This window comes from Anolis carolinensis, chromosome 5 (genome assembly GCF_035594765.1).
Source record: "Anolis carolinensis isolate JA03-04 chromosome 5, rAnoCar3.1.pri, whole genome shotgun sequence".
Classification (NCBI taxonomy): domain Eukaryota; kingdom Metazoa; phylum Chordata; class Lepidosauria; order Squamata; family Dactyloidae; genus Anolis; species Anolis carolinensis.
Window position 1 is genome coordinate 31,083,139 of NC_085845.1, and position 16,753 is coordinate 31,099,891.

Below are 16,753 nucleotides of genomic sequence, written 5' to 3' on the forward strand. Positions count from 1 at the left end.
CAGCGAGAGACAATAGTAAGGAGATATGCTCTTACTGGTTTACTGACTGAAAGAATAAGTTGTTCTGGGTATTAATCTATCAGTAGTTTTAATATAATGCTAAGAAAAATTAAATTCATCATGTGTTTTAAGAATGTTTTTTTGATCCATTGTATCTTGCTTCAATTAATCATTTGGTTCACAAGTTTACAAGTCTGGGTGCAATACACTAGGAGATCTAACAAAAGGAGCTATTGGAAAAGAATAAATATGTACATAATCACAGTGAGCAAAATATTTATTATGAAAAACACCTACCTTCTTTTTGTTTGGGTATGAGATGACATTTGTTTAATTAGTTGTTTGAACAATTATGTGTATATAATTGGTTAAAATAGTATAGCCAACACAGCTTTCCTCTGACTTGAGCTAGCTTCCACTAGCAGGGCAGCAGGTGAAGAAGTGAGTCCAGGTTTCCTTTTTTCCTTTATTTAGGTATTTTTTGCTTGAGTAGTTAAGGTGCACCAGAAGTTTGAATGTCAGCCCTGAACAAAGGGGCAGTACCCTTGAATGGTAGGAAATGTGAGACCTCTATTGAAAACTGGGATTTTACTAATCTTTATTTCACTGCTGCTCTTCTACGTCTCTTCTTGACCGATGGTGCTGTACATGTGCAATAGCCCCATTATTCTGTTTTTATTAGGATAAGTGGTTTTTTTTAAAAAAATCAAGACTCTAGAACTAGGATAGTCTGGTGACTCCAAGCTGTTAGGAATTTCTTATGGGACTCAAGGGAAGATCCTCTAAAATTCAATGAACACGAGAGAACTTAGAGATTTTTCATGTTTCAGAATAATTATATTGCTAGCACTAAATGCCTAGAGCACAACCCAATACAAATTGGCCATGATAAATTCCTGCTGAAACCCAACAGGCTTTAAGTTACTTGACATTGTTTTATTTCATTGATTTCAGGTATTGAGAGCATCTAAATTGAATCCTATCGTATACAGTTTTCTAAAATTTCTGAATTGTGTCCTGTCTGGTTAATGTGTAAGACTGTAATGTCTGAAGAGATGACAATTCAGTATTGTTTTGATAAATGTGCTTATGTGATTTCCTTCTTCCCTTTCATTTGTATTATTTTATTTTGCTTTGAAGATTTTGAAAACTGTTGTTCCTGTGCTCTCAACATTTGCTGTTCTCTTAGATTTAGAATCACCTAGAATGCACTCTCTTCTTCTCTAAATCTTTAATTTGTGTTTCCTAACCATCATGTTCAGTGGTTGAGAAACCTTGCAAGTGCTTTGGGACAGAATGTTCTTTTGCAATGATGGGAGTTTTGCAAGAGAGAAACACTGCTGTCATAGCAAGTTTGCCAAGCAGTTGTTTGAGCTGGCTTGTTGTTCAGTCATCACAAATTAAGGCTTCTGTCTCTGTTGATTTCATGTTATCTATTTCAGTACTTCCCTTCCACTCTCTAGTTTAATCCAGCCCTCCCAATCACCATTCCTTGGCATGTGGTGGATTTCTGTGATTTCAAAAGCAGTTTAAAATATTGCAAGGATTTTCTGTGTATTATTTCAGCAGGATGATATTATTGACAGATCACATGGGAAGATAGGACTGATATACTACCTTGAATATCATACCATCTTGAATTAACCTGCTCACATCTAATTTGGAAGCTAAATAGAGTTTGGTCTTGCTAGTATTTGGGTGGAGGACTACCACTCCTGCCAAAATTTCTGGAGAACTACTGCTGCCAAACAGGGCTGATAATTTAACATTGCTAGAGATAGGCTAGTAGCCCAACAGTATCAGCAGCATTCTGTGGTCCTAGTCATAGGCTGTTTCACCCATAATGGTTAGCAAAATTGTGATTTGTTGAATTTTGGGTTGCTATAAGCTGCTTTTGTTGTTAAGTTATAAAATATGGCTTGTTTAACCAGTGGTTTATTATTTTTGGATCCAGAAGAGTGGGCTGGCACTGGCTTTTTTCCCCAGATACCTGTCAGAAAGGAAGATCTGACAAAGAGAACGTTATTTTGGTTGTTTACAGGGCAAATTCATGGCTAAATCAACCATAACATAATTGAGAGGTGGGATCACCATGTGATCTAGATGCTACTACAGTTCAGAAGCACATGGAGTGTCATATGATTATGGGCACTGATATAAACCATGGTTTATCATGGTGATGTGAAGGTTACTATTAGGAGAAAACCTTTCTTCTTTTCATCGCAAATAAACCTAAGTCTGGCGCATATATTGCTATTGCTAAGCAACAGTTTCATGAGGGGCAGGACAGGGGAGGGCTATAGGTATAGAATAGTTTGGCATACTGGTCCTTTGGATTTCAAGAATTCTTTTCATACCAGTGTTTCTTCTAAGTGGTGATGGTTCTCGGAGAGATTTCATATGATGTTTAAACAATTATGTGACTCGTAGATATTTGCCACTGTCAATCCATTAAAGAGCAGAACTTCCACAAATTTTGAGTAGCAGTAAATGAAGTTAGATCAAGAAATTTTGGTCTGTAAACATGTCTTATATCTATCTAACATTTCTCTCCTCTATTTTTTTTAAAAGGATGGACTGACTCCACTCCACTGTGCTGCGCGGAGTGGACATGATCAGGTGGTAAAGCTCCTCCTGGAGCGAGGTGCCCTACTTCTTCCCAGGACCAAGGTATGTAGTTCACAGTAGATGAAATCATTAGTTTTAGGAATATGCATCAGATTCACCCAAAATTCAAAAAGCGTAGACTCATTTGGACTAAGTACTTTAGAAATCTAAGAGAAATAAAGCTGGATCCCACTTGAAGTTTTGCTTGATTTTCCCTTTGGAAGATGAGAAATTCCAGATGTTTTCTTACAAATCAATATTTTCTGTGGAGACTACTCAAATTAGTTGGGGTTAGCCTGCATAACTGTTAAACCCACCTTATAATTCTAGGACATATTTTAGTGTCTCTACAATCAATTTGCTTTAGTGGGACGATTATGATTTTTATGATTGATTCTTCTTTCATAATGTCACCATAATTCAGCTGCTGCTGTTACTACTGTGTACCTTCAAGTTGATTGAGATCCTATCCAAACATTTGCTTGGCAAGATGTATTCAGAGAAGGATAGTATTTGCTTTCCTCTGAAAGAGGGGCTGCTATTTCAACATTCTTTATAATTTCTAGCCCTTTGATCTGTCCTTCTAAAAGTTATCACTATAATATATGGTATTTTTATGCAAATTACTCAAAGCCCCACAAAGGTGAAGGGAAAGGCAATCACATTATTTGAATGCCCTTCAAATGGAAAGCTGCTGTTGTACAATTCCCTTCTCTCTTTTATTAAAATTGGGCAGCTTTGATTCCCTCAGAAAAGGCAATCCTGTCTGCAGGTATCTTCCAATTCTGTCAAAAAATAGAGAGGTATTTGCAATTCTATTTTGAAAATCAATATATCACAAAAGAACCCCCATTTATGCACCTGCCATTTGGCATACAAATCTATTCTTAAAGGTGTGCTGCACATGCCAGCTTCATTCAGTTCCAGCAAAAAGAGCAAATGTTACATCCATTTAGCAATCTTTGGATTTTTTTCTCTTAGCTGTGGGACTTAAGTCAAATTGGACTGGCTCCAAATGGTTTGAGCAGAGGTGCCAAACTGAGTGCCTAACTGAAACTGAAGAGTCCTATGCATCATTAATTAATTTCACGCTGACACACACCTACACCAAACTACCGAATGAACTCTCCAAACATGCATTAGATTCCAAGGAGGGTTGTGCAAGCATCTCTTTGTTGCCCAGAAAATGGCATCTAGCTTTGCTAACTAGAAGCTTATGCAGCCTGAAGATGGAATAGTTATGGGACTAATCCCATGTTGTTATTCCAAAAGAGCTCATCATTGATTTCATAATTCCGTTTCTGCAGTGAATATGCATATAGAAGTGCACACAGAATTATACATTTTCTTTCTTGTTCCTTTCTCCAGAATAGACTTTCTCCTCTTCATATGGCTGCTCAAGGTGACCATGTGGAGTGTGTCAAACACCTACTTCAGCACAAAGCTCCCGTGGATGATGTGACACTGGATTACCTGACTGCCCTCCATGTGGCTGCACACTGTGGCCATTATCGTGTCACCAAACTTCTGCTGAACAAGAAAGCAAATCCAAATACTTTTGCTTTGGTAAACTTTTCCTGTATCTATAGTGGAACAAGAAGGGGGTTGGGGTTTTCTCATCCACCCATTCATGTGAATTTGTGAAAAGTGAGCAATGCTTCTTGGCGCAGTCATTTGCACTATGCACTACTTCCTACACAATTGGCTAAGCACAGGAACATTAAGGCAGAACTAGAGTATGGAGTAGCATATAGACCTTTGTGGTATAGCAAACAGGAATACAGTCCTGATCCATGTATATGGATAGAGAAGAAGCATTTCCTGAGAACTGCAGAACCTCTAAGACAGTATACCTTAAGGCCATGGATGTGCTGGATATAGCATTTCCACATGTTCAAGGCTTTCTGCTTCACTTAGTGCAACAAAGTGATATACATTGGAATCTATATAGGAAATAATCTATAGTCATGCACAAAACAAATTACAAATTACAATCTAACCTGATAGCATCTAGATGTTTGGAACTAAGCTCCCCAGATTTCTCTCTATTGGCTGTAGTGGCTGGGGCTGATGGCAGATGGACGATAAAACATCCAAAGGGCATAAGGTTTGTGAAGGGTGATCAAATATATCTCTAGAAATATTTGATACTAGACATTATGATACCTGGTACCGCCCAATAATAGTAATTCAGTTCACACAATCTGAGCTGCCACATGTGTAACTTCTTCTTTATTGAAAAATCAATAGTGATAAAAGCCAAGAAACCTTTTATGTGAGCCAAAGGATCTTTAACCTTCCTTTTTACCCTATCCAGATAACAACAGGGCTCCCCAATGATACAAGCTGCAATTTCTGGTCAATTCCATTTTATAAGTAGTAGTATAGTATACAGAATATAAATGGTTTTAAATAAATAAATTACCCTTAACTAGCACAGGTCCCTTATGTGAGTTCTAGCAGCTCTTTGAAGACTGACTAAAGTCTTACAGTGTGTGTTAGCCACACTTACAATTGCCAAATAGACTACACAGTTGCAGCATCATAAAAATATTCCATGATCTATGCAGTGAAAGACTATATATGCTTGAATGGCATTTAAACTTGCCTGTGTTTCAAATTCATGGTGTAGGTGTAGTTGGCGTCAATTGGCTGATGACTCAGGGAATACATTCAAATGCCTTTTGGTGGAATGAATAATGCTTTTATGCTTTATAACAGAAAAAGTTTTATTGTCACTTCTCATTCTCACCTCACCATTTGTAATATTTTAGTTACTTTATTCACATGTTAAAATAAAGGCTAAATACTTAGCGATTGACTAAAATGCTCAATAAGCATGATTGCTCAATAAGCAATCATCTACAGCTTGAAAACGTGATTTTAGAAAACCTAAGAGCAAACCTTGATTTTGGCTTTTTCTATATTTTACTATGTGATTGTATATCTTAGGACTTGAGCATTTATGGATTTTGGTATCCATGTGGGTCCTGGAAACAAACCCCAGTGGATACCAAGGGCTTGCTGTATGCTGTTTCATTAAATGTGGCTCAGTTCTACATTTTACTGGGATTTTAGATTGAAGGAAAACTTACGTATTTGGCCTTTGTTTACATAGTTGTGTTGCTTTCTCTAGTGCTTCTTAAGGTATGTGATGATGGATGGAAGGCATGACAGGGTGCCCCCTCCCCCCCAGCATATCAGGGACTTGTACAATTTTTGTGCCTACTGGCCATCATTGTTACGTTCTTTCCTGGAAACTGTATGCAGATGGACAGCAAATAGCTCTTGAACTGTCACTGATTCACAGGCCACCTCTTTGAGTAGCACTGGGTTACACAACAATGTGTCTCCTCTAGCTCCATTATTATCCATTCACTACTACAGTTTTCATGAAAAAAGAATAAGAGTGTTTTGTGGATGGGATATATCTTTTCTGTGCACATAGGCTTTTAGATTCTTACATTCTGTTTTGGGACATGCCTTTTCAGTCCATCAAACCTGACATTACCAAAAAAGCTGATTATCTAACACTGTGTGAGAACTGAAGGTGCATGTTTTAACTAACATGATTGTCTTTTGCACAGAATGGTTTTACTCCACTGCACATTGCTTGCAAGAAAAATCGCATTAAAGTCATGGAACTGCTGGTGAAATACGGGGCTTCTATCCACGCTATAACAGAGGTAGAGAACTTTTCTAAATAAGCATCTCTCCCCCACTATTTCTTCCTTCTCTTAGTTCCACACTTTTCTTTTATATACATATCTGAGGAAGACTCTAAAGGCTCTCTGCAGAGGAGTAAACTTTCTGTTGCTTTATTTCACAGTCTGGCCTCACCCCAATACATGTGGCTGCATTTATGGGTCATTTGAACATAGTTCTCCTTCTGCTGCAGAATGGAGCCTCTGCAAATTTCATTAACATTGTGAGTATGTCTTCAATCTGAATAATCTTAATCTTTCTAAACCATCATGTGTTTAACCAAGGTCATATTTGGAATCATCATTTTATGAACATTTGCTATAAAGATCCACGGTACATAAATACCTAAGAATGGAATACATGTACCCTATTTTTCTCTTTGTGTACTCTTGTGTTGCTCATTGGTTCAGCTGTTTTAAGCAAACCATGTTTATCCTTAATAGAACAAAATGCAAAACAAAATCTTAAGCATTTCAGGTTCTTTAAATCTTTAAAAATGCAAGCTCTGTGTCATATTGGCAGACTTAAATTATTTTTAATTGGCTGACATAATTTAATCAGACTGGAGTGTTAACTAATGTTATAATATGAGTAGTGTAGTGTGCACTTCACATTTTATAACACTAGTTAACAAATCAGCCTCATGGGAGCTTTCTTGGCCAGTTTGTCACATTTCCTTTATGGCTCCTGGCCAGCATGATACTGTATCCCAATCCGTCCTTCCACCATCCATGTATTTATCCATTCATCCTGGCTTTAGGCAACATCTTTCCTCCTAACTAAGGATCATAGTTAAAACTGAACTTGTCACCTTATCGCCATGTCCACACGCTTTGCATTTCTATAGCTATTCACACATGAAGGCCTGTTCTTTAGTACTTCACTCCGTGCATCTGAGGATGTAGACTTAGTCTACAAGGCTTATGCTATCAACTTCATTTTCTTAAGTTTGTCTTCAAGGTGCTACAAGACTTTCTGGTCTATGTCTTTGAATTCTGACTCCATGGTGTGGATTACTCCAAGAAGTTTCTGAACTTCCCAAAAATTTTAAAGAAACTTGAAATGTTTCTTTTTTTATATAGCGTGGTGAGACAGCATTACACATGGCTGTTCGTGCAGGACAGGTGGAAGTGGTGCGCTGCCTCTTAAGGAATGGTGCTATGGTTGATTTCCGAGCAAGGGTAAGTGTTTTCATGGTCAATTTCTGCACTCTTTTATAAGAAGACTCTTACGGCTGGAATCACTGGAGTGTTGTGTGGTTTCCGGGCTGAATGACCATGTTCTAGTAGCAGTTTCTCCTGCATGAGAAAATGCTGCCGGCACAAGGCCATACAGCCCCAAAACCACACAACACTCCAAGAGCAAAATAATTTGAGACTGTACTAAGAAAAGTTTTTCTTTTTCTTGGAATCTTTCTGTCCCTGCATTTGTATTGCAGGGTGGGACCGATATATATTTATTTTATGTTAAAACCCATGTGGTATATTTTTTTGATTTTTTAAAATTAGCCTTTCACTTTGAAAACAACACTAGCCTCACTTGACTTCTAATTTGAATTGTAGGAGAAACAGACTTCACTGCATATTGCCTCTCGCTTGGGAAAAACAGAAATTGTCCAGCTATTGTTGCAACACATGGCATATCCAGATGCTGCAACCACTAATGGTTATACACCATTACACATCTCTGCCCGAGAAGGTCAAGTTGATATAGCATCAGTGCTCTTGGAGGCAGGTGCAGCACACTCTTTGGCAACCAAGGTAATATTGGAAGTGTTGATACTAATATTCCAATAGTGGAAACCCTAAAACCGGTGTTGGCCATATGCAAATGGATCTACCTTCAGATCCTTACTCTGGCAAGACTCTAATCCCTTTTTAACAGTTTTCTATCTGTAAAATAGAAAATCTTTATTTATCAATTCTAGTATTGGCCTGATCATCCCACACTTCTCTGGAAATTGGAACTTAGTGACCTGTAGCCTTTTGCACTTCCTATTCCTCAATTCAGTTTCTGAAATTGTGTGTTTTTCACACATATAACCCCACAGCGCTGGGTGCTGCAGAGGAAAAGCCACCTTTGATGGACACTCTGGATAGAGACCAGGGGTAATCTGCTAGTTGCATGTGAGCATCACGGCTGGTATGTGGGAGGACTTCCCTGCTCTGGTTTTCTTCTGTCCTCCTTTCTGCTTGTTTCCGTGGGTTAATCTGCCCTACTTCTAAGTAATAGTGTACCCCACAAAGCTATGTTAAGGCCAAAGGAAATGTTTTACAGCAATTTAGCATGTAGGGTACTTATAATGGACTATATTTATATAAATAGAGTGAGATCTGGCATGGCTACAAATATTGTTCTTGTGGTTAGTATTATCTTATCACATTTTAAATTGTGGTTTGGTTCCCCAAATTAACACATTGATTCAGGGATAGGCATGCTTGATCACAGAGAGATTATTAATGCCATTAATATTCCTGGAGGTTTGTGATTCACATATCCATGGTTTCCCACTGACTGGTATTCAGATGATTAATTGTTTGAAGATGCTTGATTTAGTTCTGGAAAACTATTTACACTGATGCCTTCATGGCTCTTTGACAAGGAACATGAATCAAAGAGATCTGCCATTACCTACAGTTGTGGTATTCACTGAAACTGAGGTGAAATAAGTCCCCTCAGTTAAAAAATAGACTTGAAATAGACTTTGAGAATTGTTTAAAAAATAAACTGCTGCTAGAGTATTTGCACTGTGTTGTTTTGAAAGTTCTCTCATCACATCAGAAGACTTCTTTTTTAGACTCCAGAATGTTTAAAAGTAGTTGAGAGTTTCTGTGGGTGGTTTCATATGGCGATTCTCTCAAAGTATGGATGCATTCATAGACAAGCACATGAATCTTTTTGGTACATAGGTTTTTTTAAAAAAGCGGAATTCTAAATGATGGGAAGAGGCAAAGTACAGTCTTCCAGAAATTATTTGGAGTGCAAATGTCAGTGTTTCTCATTCATGGGACTGATGAGAATCTTCTATCTGAAATATTTCCTTAACATAATTACAGTGATGGAGCTTCATTTTTGAAATTATATCTAATGATGACATATCTCACTCAAAATTCCTACGTTTTCAGACTGACAGCACCTCAACCCAAGAGTTTACAAGGTTCTGCAGTTCAGGGATCTTGAAAATGATATTGGGAACAGATAGCTGGAGAGATCCCACACAGTTGTGCTGTAGTTGCATGTCTCAATGTGCCTCACAAGCAGAAATGTGCTACAGACATTATTTCCCAGTGCCCTGACCTGCAATACCTCATAAACCCTTCATCTGGGATGATACCAGATTGGAAACATAGGATTTTGTATTACATTCAGTTGTTAATTACCATAAAGGTGAATCTCCACCAGTTATAACATCAAAAGTTCAACCAATACATTCTTAACTTGGCACCTAACCGGTCAATGTTTTTAAAGTTGTGGGAATATTGTTGGGGATGTTGTTGTTTTGATGTTTGTGATGGTTTGTGATGATTACAAATCCAATCTCATGCATTGGCTGTTTTGAGTGAGATTACTCAGACCTGTAGGCTAAAAGATCTGTAGAGCCTAAGATTTTCCATCTCTCTTTTTAAACAAACAATTATATTAATACTCCCATTTTCCATTTGATGTTTTTTAGAAGGGATTCACGCCACTGCATGTGGCAGCTAAGTATGGAAGCCTAGATGTGGCAAAACTCCTGTTGCAGCATCATGCATCTCCTGATTCTTCTGGAAAGGTAGGAATGAAATGCAGTATATCGACCTAAAATCACTAGTGAGCATGACATTTGTGATTGTTGCTAATGATGAAACTGTATTCTAGATTACGTTGCAGGGACATATCACAATGTAAATAAATATATTCAAATGGTATTTAAAAGAAGTAAACACGTTTAGTCTTTCCTTTAGCTTTTACTATGGACAGTTGCATATCCCAGGTATTACTGGCAGTTATTACCATAGCAGCAATGACACATAGTGCTTATACAATTCATCCTCCTATTAAGGAAGAAATGAGAGTGAATGTAGATCACAGATTCTCTGTAGTTGAAAGGATTATTTTGTGAAAGCTTTCCTCACTGTTAATGGCTTCTTCCTCATGATTACACCCCCCCCCCCACACACACACAATGGGAAGGAACAATTATGACTGTTTCCACCTTAATACAAGAGACAATAATAGAAGGCACAGGATCCTGCTAGAACAGAGGCCCCACGTTGTATGTGTCACTTACTCTTTGTAACTCCTAGCCCATCTTTCCATACTCCTGTGCTTTCCAGATATTTCGGATTATAATTTCCAGACCATTGGCCATTCTGATGGGAAGTGAAAATGAAATCTCCCAAAAGAAACTGGATTCAGCCCTGCTATAGTTCATCTTGCTCCATTTTTATGTGACAATTGCAGCAAATGTGTACAGGACAGAAATGATTTCAGAACAATATGAAACAAATGGTACAAAGCACGAGGACATTATAGTATTTACCACATTTTCTGCAGCAAACTGTATTCTCTGTAATCTATCACATTGGGTTAAATACATTTTCATGTAGTTCCGTTTTTGTGTTTTCACTGATAAATTGAGTAGGAAGAACTACAGTGTATTTTGTTCAAATAGTTGTTGAGGCTGACTTGGACAAAAGTAAGATGGAAGTGTTTTCACTTTATGAAAGATTTCAAAGTATTTATTTTGAGTTCTACAATAAATATGCTTGGACAACTTTTTTTCCCTTAATACTTGTAATCTGGAAATTTAGTTTTGGGTTTAATGCTATTTCTGTTCAATGTAACGCTTCTAACATGAAGATAATTCACTTTGAGTTAAACTTTCTGTTAAGTTTTTACTTGTTATTTGCTTCTTAATTTATTATGTTTTTAATGTGAATAATAGCTTAAAACAGCGCTAACTATCACCTAATGCCTTAACATAAACCCACCCCCTTCCAGAATGGGCTCACTCCCCTCCATGTTGCCGCTCATTATGACAACCAGAAGGTGGCACTACTGTTGCTGGAGAAAGGTTCTTCTCCCCACGCTACTGCCAAGGTGAGATTTCCTTTTCTATTCAAAAGGGCTTCCCTTGGAGTTCCAACAATATGGATTATTAGATGTCTTGGAGTGGTAGATCCACTTCTTGTTTTGGCCTCTGGGACGTACTTCTGCAATCTTTAGCAAATAAAATAAGTAATTATTTAAATTTAAATTTCCATTAAAATCTAACAAGATGGGGAAAATCTCCAGTCATAAGTAGACTTTGACAAATCTACATACCAACTTCCTGAAAATGGATTCCTGATATGATTGGATACAACAGTCAATGGCTTACTTATTTGTGTTGAATTCGTTTTGTTAGGGGAAATAAATTCACTTGGTAAAGATGAGAAAAATAATGGCCATTCTTTAGAGGACAATGCTTTGATATTTACAAGGTATGGGAATGCTTGACATTGTAAATAAATACATATGTATTAATGCATGACAACTTTTTTTTTAGAATGGATATACACCCCTACATATTGCTGCTAAGAAGAACCAGATGCAGATAGCCACAACCTTGCTGAATTATGGAGCAGAGACCAATATTTTGACCAAACAAGGAGTAACTCCTCTTCACTTGGCCTCTCAAGAAGGTCATGCTGACATGGTGAACTTGCTTCTGGAAAAAGGTGCCAATATCCATGTAGCCACAAAGGTAATGTCCTGTTACTAATGATAATGAGCTATTCTAACAGTGTATATAAAATAGGGAGGGCAAAATGAGTTAAACAGAACTTAATCTATGTTAAACATTGTAAAAAAATAAGTTGATAACATCAACTTTCTAACACAGCTGCTAGTTTGGGTTTTGGTCTGATACTATTAGAGCGTTTCTGGTCGTTATCCCTTTCTACTATTAACTGATCAAGTTGAATCATATTAAAGACCTTTGTTGCTATTAAAGTTGAGATATTAGTTAAAGGATTATAGGATTTGTTCCATTAGAGCAGTCCTGTTCTTGAAAGGTACAGCTTATTTCTGGAATAGAAGTTTTGAAAGATAGTGATTTGTGGCCCATTATTTCTACTCTCCTGCCCAACAACTTCAGAAGGGCTTTGGGCATGAAATTCATTGCTTTTAATATGTTTGTGCAATCCATCTCTATCTCTGCTTTTCTTATCAATATCTATAGCAGTTTTCTGTATCTAAAATTTGATACTGTAAAGGAAGCCAATGTTGGAAACTCTGGTTTAAACATTCTTAGAGATTGCAATCACATGCCCAATTTCCTGGGATCAAGATCTATTAAAATGGGCATGACTTATTTCTGATTAGTCATGTATAGGATTGCTCTTATCAGTGATACAATGGCCAGTCCCCTCTGGTCATTCTGCTCTCAGGTGTGTTCATTCATCTGGTTTTTATGAGATATCTCATATATTCACCTTGATGTCAAGGTTGTGGCTTACTGCCAGCACCACTTACTGAGAAGGACTTTTCTCTCACACAGTGACATTATTATCCATGCCTTTGTAGCTTTCTGGCCAGCTGATTCTACTTAACTCTGCAAATGTTTCAGACAGTTCAGATGTTGAAAAACCTACTTTGATGTATAATCCATCTCATATCTAATACAAGATTAGAATATTTATAATTTCATCTGTAATACACAGATGTATTATTTGTGTTATATTTAATTCGCAGAGTGGACTGACATCTTTACATTTAGCAGCTCAAGAAGATAAAGTGAATGTAGCAGATATGTTGATAAAGCATGGGGCAAACAAAGATGCTCAGACTAAGGTATTATAATATCCAAAACAATAAAAGAAATTTCCACTGCAATACTACATTCACTCCTGTACTTACATTTCTTGTTTTTATCTCTTTCCTTGTAGCTAGGTTACACTCCATTAATTGTGGCTTGTCACTATGGGAACATTAAGATGGTCAACTTTCTCCTAAAGCAAGGAGCTAATGTTAATGCTAAGACAAAGGTAAATAATTGTTCACCGTTTCTTTTTGCCTTTTCTGTTTCTTTGCAAACATATTTGTTTTTATACAAATAGTTGGATTTGTAAACAAGAAGAAAGTATCCTAAAGATGAAATACTTCTGTGACTCACAATAATTAATTGCTTGAACTTTAAAACAATGATTATAAAGCTAAGTTCAAGCCCATTAGCAATACACATATGAGCATGAAAAATGACACACATTAAAATGTATGTGCATTTCAAGACATGTATTCTGTAAATTTAAAATGTCTTCTTGGAAAATGAAAGCAGAGGAAAATTTATGCTGTAGCATGAAATTTCTAAAATACTGTACGTTGAGGATCGATTTGCTGAAATTTGACATTTAGGCTATCTGATGAAAGCATTTTGGTCTTTTAAATTCCAGAAGCTTCATCCAGCATGGATAGTGATATGAGCTTGTGTATTGAGAAACTGAAAGAAAGTATCTTTGGTTTAGGTGTAGATATATTTTAAAATTCCACACTCCTATAGCAACTTGACCATTACATTATATAGAGTCTAAAAGCAACTATTTAACTATTATGGAAAGTGGATTACTTTTGGTGATTAAAAAGAGCATAAATATTTGATAAAGAACATAATTGGATAGTAACATCATTTTTTTCCTGTAGTACACAATACTTACTTGTTATTGATATGTTATAATGTGAGAAAGAGGCATTTAAAATCTATTTATTTTATAAAAATAAAATTTAAAAGTTATATATGCTAATTTATAACGTAATGAATAGGTTGCTTTCTTTCTTTCTGTTAAGTAATATGAATGATTGCCACTTCTATTAAAGCTAGGAGAAAAAAATGTAAATATATGTTCTAAAATGTTTTTGTTTCCTTTTCAAATGTGGTAACGGCCACTAATTACAGAATGGGTACAGACCTCTGCATCAAGCTGCTCAGCAAGGTCACACACACATCATCAATGTTCTTCTCCAGCATGGGGCCAAACCAAATGCAACCACTGCGGTAAGTTTAGAAAGTACGAAGAGTACCATTAAATTCACCTAACAATGGCATTCTCTTTTAGCTGCAATACATCGTGATTCAGTTTTTCTTAGTTAGTCCCAAAGTTAAGAACAAAATAGGTTCTGTAGGTTTGTTTTCAAGTTGGATTTGTGTGTAAGTCAGAACAGGTAATGCCACAATATATGACTAAAGAGATGGTTAGTAGCTGGGCTCGGGCTGTGGCGCAGGCTGGAAGAGCAGCTGCAATGAATCACTGCAATGAATCACTCTGACCAGGAGGTCATGAGTTCGGCCCGCTTGAAGCCTATGTTTGTTTGTCTTTGTTCTATGTTAAAAGGCATTGAATGTTTGCCTATATGTGTAATGTGATCCGCCCTGACTCCCCTTCGGGGTGAGAAGGGCGGAATATAAATGCTGTAAATAAATAAATAAGAATTGTATCACAACTACAGCCCTAATTCAGCTACTTCTATAGACCTCAGTATTTAGGGTGAAGCAGAGCTTGAGGAGAAAAAGGAAAGGAGGATAGAATATAACTATTTGAGATGGCAGCCTGTGGAGATAAAGAAAATTGAGCACACAGCAATTGGACTGTTGTCCTAAGAAAGGTGAAAAGCAAAAGGCTTGGAAAAGATTGAGCATTTTAGTACATCTCCCATCTGATACAATCCATTTTTGAGACCTGAACTCATAGTATTTCGTCCATTACACAAAACTGATGTGTTTAATTTACTGTGTTATTGACTCAGTCTCTGTCTGTGTAACCTTACTAGAGATGTAATGAAAAGGAGGCCTGACTTCAGAGACATTTTTGTGGCATTGTAAAGCATTCTACTTTCGCTATTATTTCTTTTTCTTTTCTGTTGAGTGCTTTGAAGTAGGAACAGAAAGTTCTAACCTGCTTAGAAGGAGTGTGACTCTTCTCGCATTGATTTCATTTGCCCTCAGGCAATCCATTCAAGGCTTCATCCTGTTTGCTGTGAGAACCCTGGTTGATTGTAATTACTCAAGTAGTTGATCCAAAATATTCCAAAATACTTTGTCTCCAGTGAAAGGCAGAGGCAAATCTGGTTAGTCTATGGCATTATCCTGTTCCCTGTGTGAGGGCCAAGCAACTTACATGAGGGGTGAAGGTGGAAGGGGAGGAGAGAGATGCCAAGTTGTGCATGCAAGTCCTTAATGCAGTACATGGTCATAATTCCATCAACACAGGGAATACTCAAAAAGCACTGTATTAAAAAGTGGTTTTAAGTTTGAAATTGCCTGAAACCCCACCCGTCCCTTTCTGGATGCTTTTATAGCAGTAGTTCTCAACCTGTGGGTCCCCAGATATTTTGGCCTTCAACTCCCAGAATTCCTAACAGCTGGTAAACTGGCTGGGATTTCTGAGAGTTGTAGGCCAAAGCACCTGAGGACCCACAGGTTGAGAAACACTGTTTTATAGTGTTAGTAAATTGTTGGTAGATTGTAAATCACAAAAAAAGCTTTGGGACAATGGGATATACATTCCTCACCATATCCCTAAGTGAAATCCAATAGACGATGACTATTCATGGATTGCCAAACAAATTTGTTGTGCTGAACCAGGAACTAGATGGGGAAAGAAAGGCAGCTAACGGAAACCAAAGCTGAACTTTTCAATACTTGAGATTCTTAAAAAGTCTTTCATGTCTGTACAGAAAATAGTAACTTGAAAATGGAAAGGGAAGACTATTTAGTATAATCCAAAAACATCTTTACTTACAAAAAGAAAGAAAGAAAAGACAAAAGATAGAATATAGAAGTAACTGATTACATTGTTGCCTGTAACTCGTTACATATTTTGCTCATGATGGCATCTTTCAAATCTACCATGAATACAAATGATGTTATTTTTGATATCTATATTAAATAATATTTTTATGTTAGTTTTGAACAGATTTTTTTCAAGTCTTAGGCAGCCCTTAAGGGTATCTTCAGAGTTTCCAAAAGGGCCTTTACCATGTACCTTCTTTTTTGGAAACTTCATTTATGAGCTCTTTAGCAAAATATATACTGTTAGGAATTGTGGAATTGTGGGGCAATTTTGTCTCTCTCCCTCCCCATCCTACCCTTTTTAGGCTCAGGGGAAGGCTTTAGAAAAACAAAACAAAAAACAAGAACAAACAGCTAAAACAGTTTGGAGACTAAGCAAACACATGTCAAAAATTTTGGATCAACTACTTGAGTAAACGTGACTTGTTTAATAAAATAAAATTGTGTTTAATTTCAGGTGAAAGGTATATATGGCCTATAGATCTTGCCCATTCCTGGCATAAATTATCAACCATTAAATCCATTATACGTGCATTTGCAAAATTCAGCAGGAACACCATCAGGGTAGCCAGCTTTTATATAGAAGGTGGTACACTAAACTATTAAAAGCAGTGATGTTTTTTCCTTCTTATG

At 36.9% G+C, this 16,753-nt stretch overlaps 1 protein-coding gene across 47 annotated transcripts in view; it reads left to right on the plus strand.

Moving 5' to 3' along the window:
• Positions 1-16,753, plus strand: part of ank2 (ankyrin 2) — a 217,994-nt gene that overhangs the window by 117,847 nt on the left and 83,394 nt on the right. For all 47 annotated transcript variants that reach the window (XM_062981284.1, XM_062981289.1, XM_062981302.1 and 44 more), the window contains 12 exons: positions 2,572-2,670; positions 3,976-4,173; positions 6,195-6,293; positions 6,437-6,535; positions 7,395-7,493; positions 7,875-8,072; positions 9,986-10,084; positions 11,296-11,394; positions 11,843-12,040; positions 13,030-13,128; positions 13,224-13,322; positions 14,228-14,326. In XM_062981284.1, coding sequence (XP_062837354.1) covers positions 2,572-2,670; positions 3,976-4,173; positions 6,195-6,293; positions 6,437-6,535; positions 7,395-7,493; positions 7,875-8,072; positions 9,986-10,084; positions 11,296-11,394; positions 11,843-12,040; positions 13,030-13,128; positions 13,224-13,322; positions 14,228-14,326 — 1,485 coding nt within the window. The remainder of the gene's footprint in view (positions 1-2,571; positions 2,671-3,975; positions 4,174-6,194; positions 6,294-6,436; positions 6,536-7,394; positions 7,494-7,874; positions 8,073-9,985; positions 10,085-11,295; positions 11,395-11,842; positions 12,041-13,029; positions 13,129-13,223; positions 13,323-14,227; positions 14,327-16,753) is intronic.